The sequence below is a fragment of the Gobio gobio genome (assembly GCF_949357685.1).
Source record: "Gobio gobio genome assembly, chromosome: 17".
Classification (NCBI taxonomy): domain Eukaryota; kingdom Metazoa; phylum Chordata; class Actinopteri; order Cypriniformes; family Gobionidae; genus Gobio; species Gobio gobio.
The window spans coordinates 20,186,559-20,211,211 of record NC_137110.1 but is presented as its reverse complement, the minus strand read 5'-3'; the positions used below and the strand labels follow the sequence as shown (position 1 = coordinate 20,211,211).

The following is a 24,653-nucleotide window of genomic DNA, read 5'->3' as shown; positions in this document are numbered from 1 at the left end:
GCCAGGGGCAAACTCCAGGCAGGTTGGCGTGACCGCCAAAGCCTGGAGATCTCCCACTCTCCTCAGAGAGGTAATGGCGAGTAGAAAGGCCACCTTCAAGGTCAGGTTCTTAGGCTCAGCCAGCTCCAGTGGCTCGAAGGGGGCCTCAGCCAGCCCTTCCAGAACCACCGCCAGGTCCCAGGTTGGGACTCTGGAGCGAGCTACCGGCCTCATCCTCCGAGCCCCACGGAGGAACTGTACAACCAGGTGGTGCTTCCCCAAAGGTCCATCACCTAGAGGTGCGTGGAAAGCCCCAAGGGCAGCCACGTACACCTTCAGGGTGGACGGGGTAAGACCAGCGGAGAAGCGATCTTGGAGGAACTCCAGCACTGAAGCCACTGGGCAGTTAACTGGATCCACCTCACGCTCTCTACACCAAGTGGAAAATACATTCCACTTGAGGCTGTACAGTCTCCTGGTAGAAGGAGCCCTGGAGCTGAGTAAGGTCTCGACTACCTCTGCTGACAGGCCTGCCTCTAGGTACCGAGCCCCCTCAGGGGCCAGACCCAGAGGCTCCACAACTCCGGCCGGGGGTGAAATATTGTGCCCCCTGCCTGAGAGAGCAGATCCCTCCTCAGAGGAACCTGCCACGGAGAGCCGTCTAGCAGAGCTATGATGTCCGAGAACCATACTCGAGTGGGCCACCGGGGTGCTACTAAGAGCAGGCTGATGCCCTCCCGGCGGACCCGCTCCAGAACTCCCGGGAGCAGAGTGATCGGGGGAAATGCGTACAGACGCAGCCTCGGCCACGTCTGCATCATGGCGTCCAGTCCCAACGGGGCTGGATGCCTGAGAGAGAACCACAGTGGACAGTGGGACGTCTCTCGAGACGCGAACAAGTCCACTTCCACTGGGCCGAATCTCTCGCACATGGCCTCCACCACCTCTGGGTGGAGTCGCCACTCCCCGGGCCTCAGCCCCTGCCTCGACAGGATGTCTGCTCCCTGGTTTTGGTCCCCGGGAATGTAAATCGCCCTGAGGGACGATAACTTCCCCTGGGACCACAGGAGGATTTGATGCGCCAGTCTGCATAGAGGGCGCGACCTCAAACCCCCCTGGTGATTGAGATACGCGACAACCGAAGTGTTGTCTGAGCGTATCAGGACATGGTGGCCACGGAGGTCCAGGTAAAAGCTCCTCAGAGCCTTGTAGACCGCCAGCATCTCCAGGCAGTTGATGTGCCATGAAGAATGCCGGGTCTCCCACAGACCTCTCGCAAAGCGGCCTTCCATGACCGCGCCCCAACCAGTGAGGGAGGCATCTGTTGAAACGGCCTTCCGGCAACATGATGCTCCCAGCACTGGCCCCTGGGACAGGAACCAAGGTTTCCGCCATATGACGAGGGAACGAAGGCATCTGCGCGTTACCCTGATCATACGAAACGGATTTCCCCTCGGGGAAAACCCCTTGGCCCTCAGCCACCACTGTAGGGGTCTCATATGCAGCAGGCCAAAAGGTATCACGTTGGACGCTGCTGCCATGAGCCCCAGCAGTCTCTGGAACTGCTTCACAGTGAGGCTGCGGCCTGACTTCACTCTGGAGACGTTCGCCAGTATGGATTCCACGCGTGCGGGAGACATACGTGCCCGCATCGACGTGGAATCCCATACGACTCCCAGGAACGTGGTCCTCTGGGAGGGCGTCAACACGCTTTTCTTCGTGTTGAGTCTCAGCCCCAAGCACCTTATGTGGGCCAGAACGACATCTCGATGCCGAACCGCCATCTCGCGCGATCTGGCCAATATGAGCCAGTCGTCGATGTAATTTAGTATACGGATGCCCTGGAGTCTCAGCGGAGCCAGTGCTGCATCCATACACTTGGTGAAGGTGCGAGGGGAGAGTGCCAGGCCGAAGGGAAGAACCCGATATTGGTACGCTTCGCCCCCGAAAGCGAACCTCAGGAACCTCCTGTGGGTTGGAAGGATGGAAATATGGAAGTATGCGTCCTTTAGATCTATCGTGACGAACCAGTCCTCGGACTGGATCTGACTCACGATGGCTGGAATAGTGAGCATCCTGAACCTGAATCTCCTCAGAGACCGATTCAGAAGCCTGAGATCTATTATTGGACGCAACCCACCATCCTTCTTGGGAACTATGAAGTACCGGCTGTAGAACCCGGAGTCCCTGTTCGCCAACGGAACCCGCTCTATGGCTTCCTTGGCTAACAGGGCCTGTACTTCTTGTTCCATAACCCGAACCTGCTCTGGGCCGACCACAGTCCGGACCACCCCGTTGAACTTCGGGGGAGGAGAACCGAACTGCAGTCTGTAACCCAGCTCTACAGTCTGCAGGACCCATGTAGATACACTCGGAAGGCATGTCCATGCGCCAAGATAATCTACTAAGGGAACCAGCCTCTCGAGGCTGGCCACGGGTGTCAACCGAGCCTCGTTCCCGATCCCCTGAAGCGGCTGACCGGCAGGGAGAAGTCGGGAACGATTTTCGGTGGGTGCACACGTTTGCTGTCCAGCCGCAAGTCCTGTTGGAGGCAGCGAAGACAGCGCGCGTGTGCGGGAGATCAGTGAGGCCCGAAGCGTCTGTGACGGCGGGAACACAGCACTGATCTCCCGAGAGCTCCGGGGGGAAGACGACCTCGGTCGTTCCAACCCGGGGGGGGCAGCTCTGAGCGGTCCAGCCGCAGCTAGGACCGCTTAGTGGCAGCCTTCTTCGCCTGAAGGACGGTCCTCAGATCGACCTTAGGCTCTGAAGGCTTGCCACGAGAGCGCCGCCTCTTTTGCCAAGCTCCCTCAGGAGGGGCGCGAGAAGCAACGCTCTCTTTCTGCACCTGCCGGTGCGAGGAGCTAGCAGACGGCCGAGGCTGTCCCTTTGAGACAGCCTTCCCCGAAGAGCTGGATCGTCGAGGGAGATACTGCTGGAAGGCCGCCGCCTGTTTTCTCACCTCCTGGAACCTCTCGACGACGTGTTAACCGCACCGCCGAAAAGCCCAGAAGGCGAGACCGGGGAATCCAGGAGAAAGTGTTTCTCTCTCTCCTTCATCCCCGACAGGTTTAACCAGAGATGCCTCTCCACACACACCATACCTGCCATGGAGCGGCCGATGGAACGGGCCGTCTCCTTGGCGATGCGGAGAGACAAATCGGTGGCCTTCCTGAGTTCGAGGATATCGTCCGGAGACGGGCCCCCGCCCTCGTCGAGCTCCCTGAGGAGGTCGGCCTGGTAGGCCTGCAACACCGCCATAGTGTGCAGGCAACTACCAGCCCGCCCAGCCGCCATATATGCCCTCCCAACCAGCGCTGATGTATCGCGCGCTGGTTTGGCGGGCAATACCGGGGTCTTCAGGGACGAAGCGGCCTCGGGAGAGAGGTAGCTCGCGAGAGCCTCCTCTACCCTAGGCAGTGTCCCATAACCCTGTTCGGCCGCCCCCAGCACGTTACCGAAGTCGAGTACTGGAGGGCTGGTTAATCTGGCCGAATAGGGTTTATCCCAAGACCTACACAACTCATTGTGTAGGTCCGGGAAAAAAGGCAGACCCCGGCGTGGAGGTTGAGGCTTGCGCCTGAAGAACCGTTCATCCAGCTTACTGGGCGGCTGGATTTCCGGTTCTTCCTGTGGCCAATGGATGTTTAACTTGGCCACGGCGCGAGACAAAACCTCCACTAGCTCCTCTTGAGCGGGTGCGTGAAGCGATGGCTCAGGCTCCACAGTACCCGCCTCGACGCTCAGCACATCCGACTCCTCAGAGCCAGATAGCTGAAGCATCGGGTTCTCCACCCCGCGGGAAGAAGCCGCATCGCGGGCTTCCGCACGGGGCGGGAGAACATCGGAATCCTCGGACGAGGATAGGGAAGGTGCCTCAGCAGTCCCATATCCCGTCACGAGGTCCCGCTGCGAGCCCCATGATCTACGGCGCCGCCGTGCCTCAGCAACAGCGGGCCCAGAACCCTGGGGCTCGCGGGCTTGGCCGGTCTCGCCGAACACAGCCAGCCGTGAGCGCAACACCCTGAGCGGCAGCTTCTCACACTCGCTACAGGCGGCTCCCTCGAGAGCTGCCTTAGCGTGCTGCACGCCCAGGCATTGTACACACAAAAGGTGTGTGTCCGTGCCCGAAATGAATCGCGGACACGGGTGCACACACCTTGTGAACTGTTGCTCACTAGCCATCTTGAACTTGGATATATATTTGACAAACAACACCAAATAGACAGACAATTTTACATATAGCGCTTCGCTGAAGAGCAAAAAAGCTAATGTGTGTGTGCATCAGCTTCCTTTTTGTATCTTCCGGGTATGCCGTCATCTACTACGTCACGACGCACCACCAATCAGATTGGCTTGATTTCATTCATACTTCAGATGCGTAACGCTGTGGGCGTTCCCAGAGTGTTGTCACTCGACGACGCAGTTCGAGTTCCCTCGAAGGGGAACTTAAACTTAAAAACTTAAACAACTAACTGAAATGGAATAAGTTTACTGTAAGTTGAAGTACTAAAATTACTCAAACTGAAAAAAAAAAATTAGGAATAGCTAAATAGAAATAAAAAAAAGCAAATAAAAATGTCAAAAGCACATAAGAAAAGGACAAAAACTTTAACTAAAATTAAAAATGATCATATAAAAAGTATATATTTATTTAATTCAAAACAATGAATACTAAATAACTAAAATAACACTATTTAAGGGGTAGTCCACCCCCCAAAAAAATCTGTCATCATTCTCTCACCCTCACGTCATTCCAAACCTGTATGACTTTCTTTCTTCTGTGGGATATGAAGTAGAGAATTTGAAGAATGTTGGTATCTCAACATTTTCTGTTCCCATTGACTTCCATTTTATGGACAAAAAATACAATGTCAATTGGAGCTGAAACCTTGTTTATCAACATTCTTCAAAATATCCAATCATGTGTTCAGCAGAATAAAGAAAGGTTTGGAACAATATGAGGGTGAGCAATTGATGATAGAATTTTAATTTCATGACAAAAAAAATATATATATATATAAATGTGGTACTGTAGATGATTTCCAAAGTGTGACAATGTGGTTGTTAAGCGGTATTCTAAGCGGTTTGTTGTGCATTACGGAGTTGCTAGGGTGGTTTCTTACTAGACAAAAGAGTCAAAAGAGGCCAACCCCCAGTCTTTATGATATTCTGTTCTCTATAAGGTCTGATTCCCTCCTTCAGTGTATGATTTCATGTCCCATTATATTTTCCAACAGTCTAAAAAAACCTGCCTGATTATTTAAAAGCACAACTCTTCTCAATAAGCCCCACAATTTGAGGTTTCCTTCATATGCTCACCATTATTTTCTTCATCCATGACTTCAAATAGCTCAGAACAGGGCATCCAGACCACTTGACCAATTTTTGCTGGCTCCCAGCAAGTAAGGTTGTCCCACATCCTTCGGCAGACTAAAAAAGAAGACATTGAATATCATAACTAGTTGAAATCTCTGGTAACTCTGCTTCTGAACCAGTTTTTATTGGGGTATTTACGGCACCTGAGAATAGAACAGCCTATTTAAGATATATTTAGGCGTGCTACTTGACAGCCATTCTTATGATTCAGTGAAAATCAGTGCAAATGACAAGCGACAAAAATAGACTTTCATCTGCTCCAATGAGGAAATACATTGTAGGAATTCAATCAAAACAATGCCACAGCATTTTAGCACGCATACAATTAAAAAATATATGTATAAATGGTCTATAATGCTAAAGAAAATGCTCAAATTCAGTAAATACATATACAGTCACTGTATTACAGTGGTGACCAAAATGATTAGAACACTTGGCATCTGCATGGAAGTCGTCTTATTGGGCCTGGATTTATTTTCCAAGAGGACAATGACCCGAAACATTCTACTAACATTCTATTGCCGGAACTACCTGCGACAGAAGGAATCTGCTGGAACATTGAAAATGATGGACTGACAACCTCAAAGCCTGGACCACAACCCCCATCGAGCACATTTGGGGTGAGTTGGAAAATAAACTGGACAGATCTATTGTATATTCAAAGAAAAGCCTTTGGCTTCAGTTGCAGAAGGCATGGGATAACATTAGTGTTGAAGTTCTCAGAGGAAATAATTGACACTATGTCAGAGCGATGTGCTGCTGTAATTGCTGCAAAAGGTGGACATTAAAGCTACACTGTGTGATATTTTCCCCCATCTAGTGGTTAAAAGGTATATGACCATCCAGTGAATATTAGTTTCTCTTCCTCTCAATTCCGATTTCGTTTTAACTCCTACGGTGGCCGATTTAGTCCAAGATTAATATGGCTTCCAGTTCGACCTCGTCCACATTCGACACGGTGCCATCGAGTGTTAAAACGCGAAAGGCGAAGCTTGAATTTACGGGTATGTCCCTCTTTGGCTAATGTACTTTCAAGATGGAGGGGCAACATGGCGACCCGCATACGAACCCCTTACCCGTATGTATTTTCAATGGCATATTATAAACTTACGAGAATACTTTATTACTTGAAAGAAGTAAATATACATTAATGAGCACATATATTTTTGAAAGAACTAAGTGTTTTTAGCTAAGAATAAACTAAAAAATTTACACAGTGTAGCTTTAAAAGTGGATTAAAACAGTACGACTCACTTCATCTGATATTTGATGCTCAGAGCAACCATCTGCATGTTTCATGAACATTATGAAATTAAATCATGTTTTGGAGCCAAAAAGTCAGGTGTTCTAATAATTTTGGCCATCACTTTAAGTAGAGTTTTTTTTTTTCAATGATTAAATTAATCATTTATAAAAAAAAATCTAATTAAATATTAGAATAATTTGAAACTTGATCTTGTTATTTTTGTTTTTCTCTTTCTTTCTTTCTTTCTTTCTTTCTTTCTTTCTTTCTTTCTTTCTTTCTTTGCACATAATCTCATAGCGTCAGCATCGCTCTGTGATGCCTTTTTTATTGTGTGTATGTGTATATGAGCATGCAGAACATCCTAGCTTATTTATTTATCCCTTTATCTATTTTTATTTTGCCAATGCTCTTCAATAAATCCCTCTCCATTGAGAAATGACAAAAGACAGTTTCGCAGTAAACTAATCATGTGATGCTAAAGCATCTTATCGTTACTTTCCATCAAGGATTAAGGACACCAAGAGGAATAGTAAAGAGAGAGAGAGAGAGTGTGTGTGTGTGTGTGTGTGTGTGTGTGTGTGTGTGTGTGTGTGTGTGTGTGTGTGTGTGTGTGTGTGTGTGTGTGTGTGTGTGTGTGTGTGTGTGTGTGTGTGTGTGTGTGTGTGTGTGTGTGTGTGTGTGTGTGTGTGTGTGTGTGTGTGTGTGTGTGTGTGTGTGTGTGTGTGTGTGTGTGTTTGTGTGTGTCTGTGTGTGTGTGCGCGCGTGTGTGTTTGACTGCTGATCTTGATTTACTTGGGCGGGACAGCATCTGCCAGCTGTGTTTTTTTCCTCTGCTGCAAATATTAGACTGTTTTTACAGTGCTTTTAAAATATTACCCAGACATTCTTGCAAAAACGTTACCGTTATTTACAGTATTTACATTCTTTTTAGTAAAGCTTCCACACAACAGCCTTCACTGCAACCTAATAAACTGCCTAAGTGTTTACTCTAAATTACATGCATAAATTCAAACAACGCAAGGTTGACATTTGCTTCTTGGTGGTCTGCGTAAATGTCAAACATTTATAATAACAAAAGGTCACGCAAGTGTTTTAAATACTCTGCTTTTCAAGCCAAGCTCTCAAACATTTTGTCTCATGAATTATAACAATCTGCAACAAAGGAACCCAACAATACTTACAACACTCACAGAATTAATTGTGGAGTTTATTTCTTCCGTTTTTTGTAGTTCCATAAAAGGAAAATTCTACAATTTTAAGGATGCTGTAGCGTCCTTGTATTTAAAACACGGGTCTTCAATCTTTTTCAGAGATGGGACCTTTTGGTGCAGCGGTTCTTAACCTTTCTGACTCTGAGGGCCTTTATTGTAAAAGATGATATTTGAAGGCCCCTCAATATATTTCTGGTATTTCTACTGTATAATTAATTTGCTCAATTTTTTATTTACAGAAATTAGAATTAGTTAAAAATAAATATTTAAATATGTATATAAAAGTTATATATTATATTTATAATACTAATATTTAGTATTCAAAACTTTCTTAATTCTGGGCGTTTTAACAGAACGTTTTTCAAGGTTTATTACCAATGAATTTACATGACTTTTCTAGTAATTTGTGATTACAGGGTTTTATTTTATTAATTTCTTTTTTTCCCCTCACTATTCAACTTACGAAGAAAGTGTAATGTCTCTAACAGTTCAAAACGCTTATACTACCTCCGACGTCATCGTTGCGGCAGTTACGCTTTTTCCGTAAGTTGAGTACGGAAGGCAGTCCACTGGAAGCTAGATATTTTACATTAAAAGGTATTAAATATGGATATTTTTCTTACAAAAACCCAACAATTCACTTCAGAAGGCCTTTATTAACCCTGGAGCCGTATGGATTACTTTTATAATGGATGGATGCACTTTTTGGGCTGCCATTTACTGCCATTATAATGCTTGGATTAGCCAGGACATTTTTTAATGTAACTTCGATTGTATTCGTCTGAAAGAAGAATGTCATATGCACCTAGGATGGCTTGAGGGTGAGTAAATCTTGGGCTTATTTTCATTTTTGGGTGAACTATCACTAATGAGAGAATTTGTGGCTGCTGTCACTTTAAGACCTGCCTGCTGCTCATGACGCGGATCTCACAGGCATCTAATTTTCTCACAACTCTTTACATTAATCTTTGGCATAATTGTGTGTGTTGTTGTTCATTCAAGCGCGAAAGAGAACTCTATTCTGGCGCGCCGTCTGTGGGGGCACGATAGCCCATCTTTTGACTTGAATGGTTTAAAAGCATTTGCATGCATAAGAGTGTGATCATATAAAAAAAAAACAATAGAAAAAACAAATGCTGCGTCAATTGCTATAGAGGAGTTTTTTATGAATGAGATCAGCTGACGCTCATACAATCAAAGGTACCGACGCGGTTTTCATATTCATAACTCCAGACACATATTAACAAATTACGGTCACTATAGGACTTTGAGAATAAAACAGAGGTCAAAAATGGAAGCTTGAGTCTTAAATGATGTATAGTTTGTCAAGGTAATTACTTACATCTGACAGTAATTTTGTGCTAATTTAAACAAAGAAAGCTTCAGTGCATCCTCGTGCAGGTTTTTGCATTTCACAGATGCTTACAGAGTAAACTTTGCCTACTTACACACAGCGGTGGATCATTTCTTTCAGAAGTGAACAGCTTGTAATGGAAAATTATTCCAGGATTATTAAACGCGTCTCAAAACAATGCAGTTGAAGTAGGAAAATGCAGTCCTTGATGCGTTAGTTTGAGATGATGTGTGTGTGGGCGTCGTCCCCGGAGCCTCAGTCTTTGAATCTCAATAGAGAGCGCGCTTCGCGGGCGTGGTCGCATTAGTGTTTAATGAGCCGCTCAGGAACAACTAACATCGCTCTGCTTTCAACCAGATTACATAAACACAGAATATTTGTTTTTGATTTAGTTTACAGTGTTTAAAACCTGACATTTCAGTGTTTCTTTAGATATATGTCTCATGTTTGTGAGACAAGTATTCACTAAGCTAAAAGTCATTTTCTGAAGACTATCTGAATGAACGTCTTTGACAGAGAGGCTGCAGATCACGCATCATGTTTGATTTCTTTATTTTGCAAAAAGCACAACTATTGGTTTTTATTGTGACTGTACACCAAAAAAATTGAAACTTAACAGATTATAATCATGTATAACACTTGCCTGAATGTTAAAAAAACGACAGAGTTATTTGAGTCTCTTTGGCACTGATAAGAAAAAAAGCAAGCCAATCACGCCGGTGCGACAGCCTACTCGAGAGGATTAAATATTGTTAACGCGTTAAAACTGAAAAAAAAAATAGCATTCACGTTGACAGAAATTATTTTAAATTATTTTAAGCTATCTTGTGACCACTGTGGAACTGTGCTCCGGCTCTAGTGTGTCTCAGCCCCATCTTTGAGAATCACTGCTTTAGTGGATAGAAAGACTGACCCCCTGTTAGATATGGTATTAAACTAGGCACCGCCTAGTATCATATTATTGTATCTTTATACTTTGTCATGCTATTTACATTGCAGATCCATTAAAATAATTAAGAAATGCATTATTTATTTAGTTTATTTGTGATAGATGTTATATTAAAAATGAGTTTTTGTTTAATGCATATTAAAAAAAAATTGAAAACTGTTTGAGACAAATAATTTATGGACCCCCAGCAGCACTATCATCTCATCGCTAAAAACAAATTGACATGCATCACTCAGTATCTGGCACTGAGAAGCCATTAAAGACAGACAACTGTCCAAAACACTCTTTATTGTCTGTCATGTTAGGCATTTAAACAGCATCAATCTCATTTTCTTTGTAGCAGTGCCAAACACAGACCCAAAAGAGGAGCTTGTGCTTGAGCAAGCTCCAGAAACTGGATAAAGCCCATATAAAATGGCTGAATAAAAGAAATTGATGGAAAAATGGCCCAAAATTATATTCCAATGATTTGTATGTTTAGTTGGCTATAGAACAGTCCCAAGACTAACAAGTAAAGAGTTTGATGTAAGATACTGTTGGGAGATAATCCTGCAAACATATATATTATTTATAGTTTATATTATATTTATATTATTTATAAGAAATTAATGTATTTAAACATTATATCTATGTGAACACAAACAAGTTCAACTCTTTAGGGATGCAATGAGGACATTTTTCTTCCAGGAATACATTGCAACGCTCACGCAAAATGACAAATCAAGATTTCTCTCCTGAGGACAGCTTTAATTACTTGCGTAAATTAGACACAGATGCGTGATTAGATAAAAGACAGGGCTGTTTGTCTTTGTTCTCCAGAATCTTCCAGAAATACAACACTTCGCACGTATTCCATATTGTAGGATCATTTTTGGCTTTATGAAATACATGATTCAAAGAGCCAATGATCCAATTCAGGAGCTTAAAATAGGTAAAATAAATGAGTAAATTATAGGTAAAATAATGGGATAAAGATGAAATAAGCTGTAGTTTATACAATCCACCCAATACTCTATAATCTTGTGTATTATGTGCTCAGCACCCTAAGTTTCAGCTTATAGCCTAAAACTGTGGGCAGCTCTAGTTACATATTAACACACGAGTCCATTCCCTAAGGACACCTCCTTGTCAAATCAAAATGTCAGTATTTCATTACTGACTGTGATTGTGACCGTCCAAAGGATTATGATCAATGCCACATGCAGACAGCACTGGAGGGGTGTCAGAGTCAGTTCTGGAAGAGCTCTGAGCTTATGATCTTCCCCCCCAATCCCTGCAAACTGTCACAGTGTCTTAAATTCTTCAGCTTAGTCAGACAGCATTAGGTTTAATTCCGTCATCCATTTATTTCAGAACACTTGCGAACTACATAATCTAAACTGAAACTCATTTTAAAACATATTTTAAGGTTTCTTATTATAACTGCAAGAATGCTATATTTAGATGACTGGATTTCTGATTGCTTAAATTTACAGCTAAACACTAATAGCTTTGCATTAGCAAAACAGGCAGCATTTATGTGTGGCTCTTAAAAACAATTGAAAAATGTTTCGATTGAAATAGTAAATATGCATAATGTACTGTAAAGCCAACTTTAAAAAAATAAGGCAACTTATCAATTTTTTAAGTTAACTCAACTAATGACTCCAGATAAAATCAACTTATATACTTTTGTTCATCTAGCGAGTACCAGGTAATCTGAATAAAAAAATTATTGTCAAGACACAAAAAAAACATGTTGAGCCAACTTGAAAAAATAAGGCAACCTATCCCACTCAACTTTTTAAGTTAACTCAACTAATTTTCTCAAGTTAAATTCAACTTGAACACTTTTGTTCATGAAATGAGTAGCAGATAATCTTATGAACTTTTTGTCAAGGCAACCAAACAATGTTTAGCAATGCAAGCCGCTACAATCCTTGTTTTTTCATCTCTATGTATCATTTTCAAAGTTAGCTACACAACATGAACATCATTTCCCTTTTAAAACTAGAGGTACACATACCATTTCACCCGGGCAAATAAGCAAAAGATGCATTTGCACACACAAATCTCAAACATGGTGATGATCAACAATTGTAATTTAGTAAAAATGTGAACTCTGAACCATACGACAGCTAAATAACTGACAACAACAACAGCAGCATAAATCAAGCCAGGGCTGCGTTTAGCCCTGACAAAACGTTGCAAAACGTTTTCTTTTAAACGGAAACGGTGCTGCGTTGAACACCCTGTTCTGATGGCGCAAGAGTTGTAACTATGGCAGCTGAGAAGGCCATTTTTTGTGTTCTTTTTGAAGAATTTTCGGAGCCTGATGAAATCGGTATAAATACGTGTTTAATACTGCAAAATACACTCGATGTTACAGTCACTGCACTCTCCATCCAGAATAAAAGAGAACATCCCAATCGAGTGAAGGGATTTGTGGAAATTGTGATCCCTAATTATTGTGATCCAACATTTGCCTCGCATTTTAGGATGAAAAGAAAGATTTCAGGTTGAGGATAATCCACTTCCTACCTCCGAGACTGTGTTATGATATTTTTATTGTAAGTATTAGGCTAATCATTATTGCTGATCACTGTTGTGCTATGATATTGTAATATTTACCATTATATAATCAGGGGAGTATAGAAAAGTTTATGAAAGTGTCACTCCACAATGCAAGAGCAAAATATATAAATATGTATAGTATTTTTATGGACCCATTGTGCGAGCTGTCTCTTTAATACCACATGGTTTATATATTTGTTGCTGCTGATTGGGCTGACATTTTTGACACACCCACCAGACAAGAGAAAACGTATCTCAAACCCGTTGCACACCGTTTCCAGGAAACATGTCGTTCAACCTGGAAACGGTAGCAAAACGTTGAACATGCCCAAGTTAATGCAATTTTCAAGCTGCAATGCATGCTGGCTGGGAACTGGCACAACATTGTTGAATGTAAAATTCAGATCATTTGTATAGTTGGGACAACATTTGGACAAGTTTTGTACATGAGAATCTAAGTAAGGTCAACAAAACAACTTTTGTTAGCAACATGTTTAGAACATTCTTGTTTAGTTCACTCAAGATAATAGACTCATCCCGAATAATTTTTACATTTGGTAGACGGAAATGTTGCTAACAAAAGTTTTCTTTATTTTTCTAACAAAAAATGTCCCTGGGTGACATATTGAGACAAATGTGTCTCTAAACCATAAACTGTAAAAAAAAATATGGACGTAGTCCGTGACGTCACCCATAGGTTTCTGAAGAGCAGTTTTTGAAGCCTCAAAGTCGGCCGTTGCCATCTTGGCAGAGCGTCACCGCGCGCCACAGAAAATGGGCAATGAGGTGGGACGTGGCTGGAGCTGAGGTGATGTGATGACTAACAGACAGCAGACAAACGGCAATTCCCCTGTCACTCAAAGTGGCCACGCCCTTAATTATGCAGAACTTTAAGGCTTTATATAATGTAAACGAGTGAGTTATTAAAAAAAAATCACCCCTCTCACAGTTGTCATGAAGGGCAAAATTAGCTGTATAGACCAAAACCACAATTTGTACCAGGCTGTAAACATGTTTTATTTCTGCTGTAAAGTTGGCCATTTTAACCATAGACCGTAAAAAAAATATGGACGACGCGACTTCATTGACTTCCGCTGACCAGAGTTGAAGCTTTCGTAGGCGCGCACACGGCGCTGACATCTTGGGACCGAGTCTGCGCAGTAGCGATGTCGGGACCGGAGTTGCGCAGTAGAGAGCAGGAAGTAGAGGCGCGATTATCAAAAGCCCGCTCTCGTGCATGCAAAACAATTCATTATGTTGGTGTGAAATAAACAGATATACAAATGTAGAAGTTAAAGCTAAAGCTCCAATCTCCTTCCAAAAATCCCGAAAAAAGTCTGTTAGTGTCTCAGTGACAACTTCACTCAGAGAAGACGTCAATCTCAGCTGTCAATCATGGCGTCAACCCCCCCCCCCCCTTTTTATAGCATCAAATAACTAACTAAAACTAAACTTATTTAAAAAACAAACACTTGAAATGAAATCATCATAATAAAAACTGCCTAAAATGACAGAAACCATCTTTAGGAAACAATTATTTGAAGTGTAATGGAATTGTTTAGTGTGTCTCGCGTCCTTTCTAATACATGGAGAGGTGGGGTTTAGGAGCTATACTGGGACCAACCACTGATGGGCGATCATGGCGCGGAGGCTTCAGTTTCTGAGAGGAGTGCTACAGGCTTGATTTTAACATGGAGCTCAATGAGATTCTGCTCCCTTTTTGAGCCTGTCTCTAGCGGCCAGTCGATGAATTGCAGTTTAAGTCACTTCCTTATTGGCTTCAAGAGAAACTAGTGGAGGTTGCCGCTTGTCCTAAGTAAATGCACATACATATATTGTACAATTAGGTTAAACATTAGGTTAAACAAAAACTTACCGAATTCAGGTTCATTGCTGGGGTCATCCATGGCCATCCTTTCCATGCACTTCTCTTTCTCTAACTGAATGACACAGTCTGGATGCATGCAGTAGATCTGAAAGATGATTAAATCACAAGTGAAATGCGAGTGAGTGAGTGAAATATTAGACACAACAAAGTAAGTACTTATTCAAAAGAAGCATACTCTTTCAGATGTAGTTTTCCAGTATGGTTCCGTTCACACAGCAGGGGACCGCCAAGAAATATAGTACGGTTGTGATTGAGTTGAAAAATGTATGGGTGGGAGTTTGCTTATAAGAATGTGGTTATCACTATCATAACTGACTTGTGTGTGTGTGAACATAATATTAAGCACTCAAATACAGGATTGACAACTGTATTCTGCTGCTGCGTAATCATGGCCAGTGTTTAGGCTCTTTGAGAGCATAAATCTACAACTTGTAGTATGGTTACTAGAGATGATGGAAAACTCCTACATCCTACAGTCCCATTGTTATTAAAAAACTGTTAAATGCACATTTAAATGATAATTTTGCCTGGCAGTCGCTCACTTGCCCTTGTCAACTGAACAGATAAAGTTTAAGGATTCTGACTGTGTTGGATTGTAGTTTGATGAGCTCATCATTGACTTATTACACTGGATCAAAATTAGACTTGACAGCCGTCTATACGGAGGTATTTCGACAACATTACACCTCTAGTATGTCGTGGGAGATATATATATATATATTTCCACAGTGCACACCTTGCGGGCCCCTGACTCGTCATATTAATGTCTAAATCTCTGTAAAGCAACACTTCATCCGTCAAGAGTTCCAAATAAATATAAGGTCAATAAGGTTACTAAATAAACAATGACGGCAGCCAAACACAATTAATAAATTAAATGCAGTTATTAATTCAATTACCATATGTTTTAACATATGCTTCAAAATTTCAGACAATAAACATTATTCTACCCAATGAGTTAAATGCATTTAAGAGACAGCATTCATTATAAACAGTTTAATTTCTAGATTTTTTAGAAGAACTCAGAGGGAAAATAAAAAATAACTGCAAATATTTTAATATAATGATTAATCTCCCATTGCTGCTGCTGATGCAGTTTTCTCACCACTATTCTATAATTATATTCAGATAAACTGCTGCCCACACCTAGCAGTTCTTGAATATTGCTTATCTTAAAGTTAAACAATTTTCAAATAGAGACAATATTACACACACCCACACACAGCACACAAGACATTAAATATCTTCAGTCCAGGGTCGAATGACATTCTGAGCCAATCCAAACGTGTGCTTCTTCTTATCTCTCCCACTCAGTGTATGCTTTAAGAAATCACTCCTTCCTGCTTCATGTATTACCCGGCCATTCATCTTATATCCTTGTAGAAAAACAAAATTGAGTAATGTTCTACAGTAGGCTACATACTTTTCTTCTCACAGGAGGTAGTGTCTCCATCCAGTTGAACATTTGCAACAAATACAAATTAATTTAGTGCATCTTGACGCACACATGTATCCAAACATTGCTGATGGATATGTGTGCAGCATTGTTTGTTGTTGTCAACTAGGTTACAGTTGTGTGTTTGCAACCGTAGTTAAGGCCTACGTTTAGAAATGTTTATGTATTAGAGGTATTGTTTGACAACTTTGGGTCACACTTTTGTTTAGGGTTCATTTCTCACTATTAACTAACTATCAACTACGACTCAAAAAACCCTGTCAAATTACTCCTTATTAATAGCTAGTAATTGTCTGGCTATCACCAGACCAAGCTCAATCTTTTAAGATGGAACATTGGTCTGGGGAGTCTGCTCTGTATTTTCTACTGCACAAGAGGCATGATCAATGGCATTGATTAGATGACTCTGTACGAAATTGGATAGTCCTTCAACCAATGAGACCACAAGAGGCATGATGTATGGGAATTGTTCAAATGACTCTGTACGCAAGTGAATAGTCCTTCAACCAATCAGACCAACGATCCATCACTTCTCTATCCATCATTGTGTTAAACCCGCCAATAGCGTGCCAGGTGGATAAGCCGGTTTGTGATTGGTCCCCGCAAAATTGTAACAGAAGCAGGATAGAAATATGTACAGGTTTCCGGTCTGAGCGGCAGGGCCAAATCAAATCGCCGGCAGATTGGGCAGTGTTTACCCAGTCTAAGCTAGTAAGGTAGTTTTTAAGTTTAGGTATGCGGTAGGATTAAGGGATGCAGAAATATGTTCATGCAGAATAAGGCATTAATATGTGCTTTATAAGTACTAATAAACAGCCAATATTCTAGTAATATGCATGCTTATAAGCAACTAGTTAATAGCGAGAATTGGACCCAAAATTTGAGAGAACATTGAAGGTCAAAGCAAAATGCGAGCAGTAATCAGAGGTAGGGACTCGAGTTATATGACTTGACTCAAGTCTAACTTGTGACTTGCTTGACTAAATGAAGAAAATGTCTTGACTTTTACTTGAGAACCAATACTCAAGACTCTACTTAGACTTAAACAGCATGACTCAACAATGACTTTATAACAACTGTAATTAAATCATTATCTTAGCAAAATTAGTTAATCAAAACTAAATTCATAAAATGAGTCCCATTAAGGTTCTATAACCTTTTCTTCTCAGAGTAAGATTGTTTCTTTTTGATAGAAACTGTCAGGGTATGTGAACAGAGGACTCAAATGCAGAAAGTTTATTAGAAAAGCGAGCAAAGTGACACACTCAAAGCGAAGTGACACGCGTGGGAAAAAAATATAAAGGATAGTATGGGAGATTCAGAGCTGTGTGTACAACCACCAGTGGACACACAGGCTGTGGATGCCACCCAAGATGCAGCGCCCAGGCGCAAGAGACAAGACAGAGAACAGAGAGAGAGCGACCTGCTGAGTTACTCCTAAGCCCTATTCGGACGGTAATTGCTTCTCGTGGGGTCATAAGGTATTTTCATCATTGACAGGGGTTAGTCAGTGATTTTATTGCCGTCCAAATCCAGAATGTCAGTGTTTTTCTCCCACCACCCACGTAAAAATCCCTGGCCAAATTACCTACTGTTTTTTTTTGACAAACACCAAGGTCGTGTGATAATTTAGCCGTCCGAATCCACATCTCTGAGTTTTCAAGAATATATCGCTTCAGAATTCACTTTTTGTATCCTTTTTGACCACTGCAGAGCACCGTACGGTTGCGCTTCGCTGTAATTTGGATGCATTTTAAACATCTAGACTTTTATTACTGAAATGCTGGCAAGTATTTACAAGAGCAATATATTTCATCACCGCTCAAAAAATAAAAAGAAGAAAAGCATGTAAACATTTGAAATAACCTGTTATTATGGCAGCAATTATATATGTTAAAATAACCAAGCAGCATTATGTTTACCTCCTGTAAATAAGAGGCTGCATTGACTAATTTCCGCTATAATTATATTATTTTCCTGTTTTTAAATGTAATATGCATTTATTCTTATTATGTCAAGCATATGACATTTTATTTACAGCATACAATTATGACCACACGAGCAGCGCGTTCCCAGGTGCGCAGGATCACAAAACTCGCTCCTCCACCGTGAATAAATCACCATCAGAATGCACGAGTTTTATCACTGAGATGGCATGCAAATGTATTTTTACGTGAGAAACAATTACCGTCCGTATAGGGCTCTAGTCTAAGTGTCCTGGGCACAGTAGCAAATAAAAGTAAGACACAAATCACACAGGGAACAGTCCGAACAACACATTGACGAAGCACAAATTATCTACTGACAACAAGGGGCAGACACAGCAGGGAATATAAGGGAAAAGTGAACAAGCAACAGGTGAGGCCAATCATCCTGTGGTCCACATGCACCTGCACTGCTAAGTCAGCACTGATTGCCCAGAGGAAGCTGATAATGCACCCTGAACTGTGACAATAAACACTTCAAAATTGAGCATACAATCTCCAACGTAAGAAAGTCCAAACAAAACAAAAGAGTTAAAGGTCCCATGGCATGCAATTTTAATTTTATGAGGTTTTTTAATATTAATATGAGTTCCCCTAGCCTGTATATGGTCCCCAAGTGGCTAGAAATTTCGATAGGTGTAAACCGAGTTCTGGCTGTCCTGCTCTGCCATTGAGAAAATGAGAGCTCAGACGAGCCGATCTGGAATCTTCCCTTTATGTCGTCATACAGGGAACTGTTACCTCTATGGTTACCTCCCCTCTGCTTTGCCCGCCTAGAGAATTTGGAGAAAATGGATTCCGTTTATCAGTCGCGATGTCAGCACAGGCTTTACAAACAGACTTTTACCATATGGATTCGATAGCACCGCCACAAACAGTGAGTGACAGTGTTCATTAATGCCTTATCTGTGATCAGTGATTTCTGATGTGTAGCTAATCATTCAAGTTCACACAGACTTTCTTTATAAATCGTTTAATACTGTCAGTCCTGCCGCTGGCCGTCTTGATGCCCTAAGCGTAATGCATCAGTGAATCAAGCCAGTGACTAAACTTCACATGGTTTCTGTTAGTAGCTTGAAACAAATCTGTTATTTAAATGATTACAGAGAGCGATCAAAGAACACTCCTTATAATGCTCGGATCTGTCAATCACACGTCGCGAGTGTATCTGCACACTTGTCCAAACTGCCATAATAACGAATGACGCTGTTATGCTGCACAACAAAGCTCTTACTGTATTCCTGTCGATGTCGTGTTTGCTGTTAGTTGTGGTGAAAGCATTTTGTGAGAGAAATAACGTTGCAATGACGAGATCACTGCATTCACGCGATCAACAAGACTGCTCATCACTGCAGCCGTTCATGTGACGGGAAAAGATCTAAAAAATTATGCTATAATCAACACTTTGACGATTCCTTCATCTCGACGGCTGAGATGGTAAAAAAACGTAGTTTAGTGGGTTAAGAGGGGTTCCACCTGTTACAAAGTTCATAGAATAAGGAGGAAGAAGACAGGGTCACGTGACTGGGACTCGTGTTTATTCAGAACTCTCAGATACAAGCGAAATAAACTTGCGCTCTCAACAACTCTCCCTGCTATCTTTCCCCAGCTTTCAGTCTTTCTGGTCCACAAGTGCCCAGTCCGTCTCTCTCTGCCTCTGGCAGCGCTTGCAGCAGACCTCGCTAAACCACGCCCCCTCCGCCACATAATCTAATACTCATTTCAAATGCAAAGATGTCAGCCAATCACAACAGTGGCCGTTTTCACTGAAGTCTCACAGCAGACACGCCCCTTCAAACAGAGCATTCAAGCCAGAGGGCTAATATCAGTTATATAAACTCAAAAAAGCCTAACCAGGGACTGGGGCTGCAAATTTTGGCTAGAAGCCTATATGTGGAGCATCGGCTGCTTGAAATTATAGTAATGTCTTTTCTGCATTGTCCCTGTCAAATAAAAAAATCCATTCCATGGGACCTTTAAGTATCTCCGAGAAAACCATAGTTAGTGAACGAATCCGGGGTTTTGAACGGTTCAGTGATTCAATAACCCATTTATGAACACAGGCTGCATCCAAAATCACTTACTTCCCTACTATATTGTATGCGAAAAATAGTATGTGAGAAGACTAGTATGTCCAAATTCATAGTACTTATAAATACTTATACTTGCCTACTTAGAGAGTATGCTATTTCGGATGCAGCATCAGTCACTTGTTTCATTCCCAGCTGAGTCAGTTGTTTTAAAAGACTCTGAAGAGCTGAATGAGTGGAGCTACACCACAAGGCGATTTCACCATGTGGGTGTGCAGATCCTCCCTCACCGTAGGAGTCGTCAAGGATGACGCCATCATCTCCGACTCCCCGGGATACTCAACACCTCCAGCAGGCATCTCTCTGCCCACTCCAGACCACACACATCATCTCAGCCTGGAGTGTCTCAGAACGTCTGAGAGATCTTCCAAAGCAGACCCAGAGACGATGCCCATGCCCGCCATGAACCCAGAGCCTGAGCCAGCTCCCCCCACAGACCAAGAGCTAGAGTCCCCTTCATCCACAGAGACAAAGTCTTCCCCAGAGCTAGGTGAGGAGCACTGACTCATTGATTTCACTGCGGAGCCAACTCAAACCCATGTCCCCAACCTCTCCTCCTAAGTCTCCTAAGTTTCAGTCAATGCTTATGATGATCTGGTCCCACCTGATGCTCTCCCCACCCTGTTGTCCCCGTCCTCTCTGCTGGCTCCATCCACGTCCCCTCCACCTGATCCTCTGTTGCTCTAGCTCCTCGGCTCTGCCTTCACCGCTGACTCCATACAACTCTTTGGCTCTGCCTCGGGCCCCTTCACCACCAGCATGGCTCTGTGAAGTGAATCCCCTGACTTCATCTTGGGCCTCCAGACCCATTGCTCTACCTTAGCCTGTCAGTCCTTCTACTCTGCCTTGGCTCTGGACTCCCTCAGTTCCCCAGTGGTCTGCCATCATGCTGGCTCCACCGGGCTCCCTCAACCCTTCGGCTCCACCATGGACTCTTGTCATCCTAGTTTCGCAGCAGACTTCCGTGCCTCCGGCTGCACCCTTCTCTGTATATATATATATATACTCCCTGTTTTTTTTTTTTTCAGTTGTATTTGTGGTTCCCTGTTATTCTCCTGAGTATTGTAGTGGTTGATTTAAAGAACGTTTAGTGATATTGCCAGCGCATGATAGAATACAGGATGTGGGTCAATATATGGTCTTTTTTTCGTCCACTCACTATGCACTCACAATTACATTGCAAGCTCACTCTCGCTCGTATCCAAAATAAACCATCATTGCTGTCATCCCTTACATGTGTTTTTTTTAACAAGTGATGTCATCATCAGCTAAAATGCATGTGCTTGTTACTTTATTTTCTGCACAAATGCACACCCAAGTCTGAGTTTCTTTCACATTCACGTGAATTACACCACAATTTAGTACTGTATTTAGTCTGATCTCAGACCACCTCTTACAGGTCTCGGATTCAGTACCCTGGGTCGCATGACAGGCTTCACATTACCAATTTTTTTGCGAACCGTGTGCTGTTTCGGACTAAACTGCCAGTGTGAAAGCACCCTAAAAAGTGTTCATACGTAATTTTCATCATGCATGCATGACCCCAATTTTTTTATTCTCAAAAGGATTTTTGTATTTATGAAAAACCGTAACAAATCCCCATGTTAAAATATCCTTCATCAACAACTGCCTAAAATACACAATGGATTTAACAGAATATGAAATCAAGTTATAATAAATATATAATTAAATAATCACTGTTGAAACCCTCCCTATTACTGCTGATTTTAAACCCCTGAGATTGTAGTTAGTGTGATAACTGGTCTCAGAGCACCATGCTCCTTGTGTGTTGCCTTGCAAACATGAGCAAAATTTAATAAACTTGAGCACCTGCATTAATATTCATGAGGACTGTGTAAGTTCTCACCCCTCACCCTGGCTGCAACACAGAGCTGATTTCCATCATAAAGAGACTACGTAATTCACTCCTACATCATGACAGCAACACAAAAATTCAATACAAATAAGCAAATCCATTAAACTTGTTCATGTTTCTTTCTGTCTTTTTTTCTTCCAGCTCTTTTTGTTGCCAAGCTATATTTTTTCTTTCCCTTTTTGTCCCCTCTATCATTCACTACAAAAGATGAATACATTCATTATTATAGAACTGAAATTTGTTTATGCTTTGGCAGTGACTTTTTTTTTTTTTTTTTTTGAAAGTGTGAAATTAACTTATTTTTCCATGTCGCTGCATGGGAATGTCACAAACAAACAAATTAATCAATGAATTAATTAATTAAGTTGATAGGAGGTGTTTTAACATACGTACATCAGCTTTAATGAAACACCACATGCCTTTTCATGCTGGGAAAATGTAGATGGAAATTGGAGAGAAGAGGAGATACTGTGAGTTTTATTTATTTTTCTCCTATAACAATAATCCCATACATTGTATCACTTCAGTAATCCCAGATTAGTTGAATCGGAAGGGAAAAACTAACTGTAATGTGGGATTAGTTAATGTCTTTAGGGAAACTCCTTTCTTTTAATCTTCGATTATTACCATGACTAATAACATAAACAAGGGAATCGAAATCAAACCTAAACCTTCTAAATCTGTATTTTAGAATTTTGTTTAAATATATATATATATTAAATTCTGATTTATCACGTTACTTGCTCAAGGATCTACAATAATCACCTTGAGAAACTCTAAATTACCCTGTCTATTTTAAAAGCTTTCCACATTTAATACGCCTCTTTAACTACAAATTATTTTGTTACAGCTGCATTGCAGGAACCGAGTTATCGGCAAAACTTTATCAACTAAAATAACTACTATATCTTTTTGTCTTTACTCATTTGTTAATGATAATGAAGGATCATTTTGCATTTTGAATGTTTTCAAATCTGTTTTAGACTTTCTTTCAACACTAATAAAAAGTGTTGACAAACTGGCAAATATGTTTTCAGCAGTTTTTGTTATCATAAGTAACATTGTTCATCCTGTAATGGTCATTTTTAAAACTGATAACTGAGACAGAACAGGAGTATAACCTTTTGTAAATGTTCCATTGCAATGCCACTGGCAGCTTTTAGTGTTAACATAAAGTGAAATAAAACAGCATGGCCTTTGTCGCTTGAAGTACTCACTGTCCCATAACTGCTTTGGCCCTTGGACAGTTTACATTTGGCCTGTCTGGTGCCAATGATCATTGGATGCCAGGAAGCTTCTAAGTGCCAGTGTGTATGTGACGTAAATTGCCCTTGGACATTTGTTTCTCCTCAGCTGGAGGCGCAGACAGTAGACTAAAGAGAGAATGGTTCTTCATGTAAACAAAGATGGCACTTCTCCCCTCAGTTACAAGAGGACACCATGTGTATGAAACGAGCAGTCATCCAGGAAACAACAAATGCAGCTAAATTTGACAGATTGCATGTGGATTATTTAGAGAAAGCAATAACACGAGAAAGATGAAGAAAAGGATGTGCAGGGGTCTCTTTTTCTCCCCCAGACCCCACCCTGCTATAAATCTCACTCACGCTCAGTCTCTCTCTTCCTCCTTCTCCCACACGGTCTCTGTTTCCTTCAAACCTTTCCTATCCTGCTCTTCAGAATATTTCTTCCCTGAAGCCTTGTATATCTCTTAGGCTAGTCATGTCTCCATTTTACAAGTAGGAATGTATTGTGCTTTTCAATTCCATCACGTTTACTTCCATGCAATTCAGGTCTATTAATTCAATGGATCTGCCTTGTTTATATAAGATAAAATATTCACATAGCTTACCAAAGGGATAAGGATGAGCGCTAAAAACAGGTGCTGACATTTTCTCACTGTGGAAGCCATTTTGTCTGGAGCACTGATGCTATTATATCCGTCGATCAGCAGCAGTGCTGGATGGTAAACAGGTTCACTGGAAAACTGCTGCAGTTTTTCAAAACATCATCAGATCTGGAAAAAAAAAGGGTTTAGATGCAAGTGAGAATTTAGTTTCTGCTTAATCCAGTTGAGTTTATGAGGCATTCAATCAAACTAGGTAACAGTTCACTCATGTGCAATTTTCCTCACTAGTGAAAGTGAGTTCAGACTCAGACTAATCTGCTAACCAAGACACGAAGACACGGGTAAAGAAATGATATCAAGCTAAAAAGTAAGCGCAGCTTTGTGTGTTTCTTCAACAACGGACATTTTAATGTCTCATAGATTTCTAGCTTGTTTCCGCCACGGAATAAAATATTTTAAAAGATAATTGCGACTTTTTATCTCATAATTGAGTTTACATCTCGCAATTCTGATGTTTTTCTCAGAATTGCGAGATATAAAGTCAGAATTGTGAGGTATGAAGTCAGCGTGATATATGTGTGTGTGGAATCAATTCCTGTGGATTTTATACTGTCCAACACAAACAGGGAGAGGAAAGAGGAAGGGAGGAGAGAGACTATAATCTCATATTCACTTCAGACAATCAAAGGTTTGTTTATGCTGAGTTAATAAAAAATACAGATCAACAATATATATATCTATATATATATCACAATTGTGATTTTATAACTCGCAATTCTGACTTTATATCATGCAATTCTGACTTTATAACTCGCAATTCTGAGAAAAAAAGTCTGTC

The 24,653-nt window shown here is 41.7% G+C and overlaps 1 protein-coding gene across 1 annotated transcript in view; it reads right to left on the bottom strand.

Annotated features, from left to right (window-relative positions):
- The window catches only part of adcyap1r1b (adenylate cyclase activating polypeptide 1b (pituitary) receptor type I), a gene marked incomplete at both ends in the record, with an annotated part of 34,959 nt that extends 11,081 nt beyond the window's left edge, over nt 1–23,878 (bottom strand). The window contains 3 exons of the mRNA XM_079840676.1: nt 5,302–5,412; nt 14,548–14,644; nt 23,819–23,878. Of these exons, the coding sequence (XP_079696802.1) occupies nt 5,302–5,412; nt 14,548–14,644; nt 23,819–23,878 (268 nt within the window). The remainder of the gene's footprint in view (nt 1–5,301; nt 5,413–14,547; nt 14,645–23,818) is intronic.
- Between the last annotated feature and the right edge of the window lie 775 nt (nt 23,879–24,653).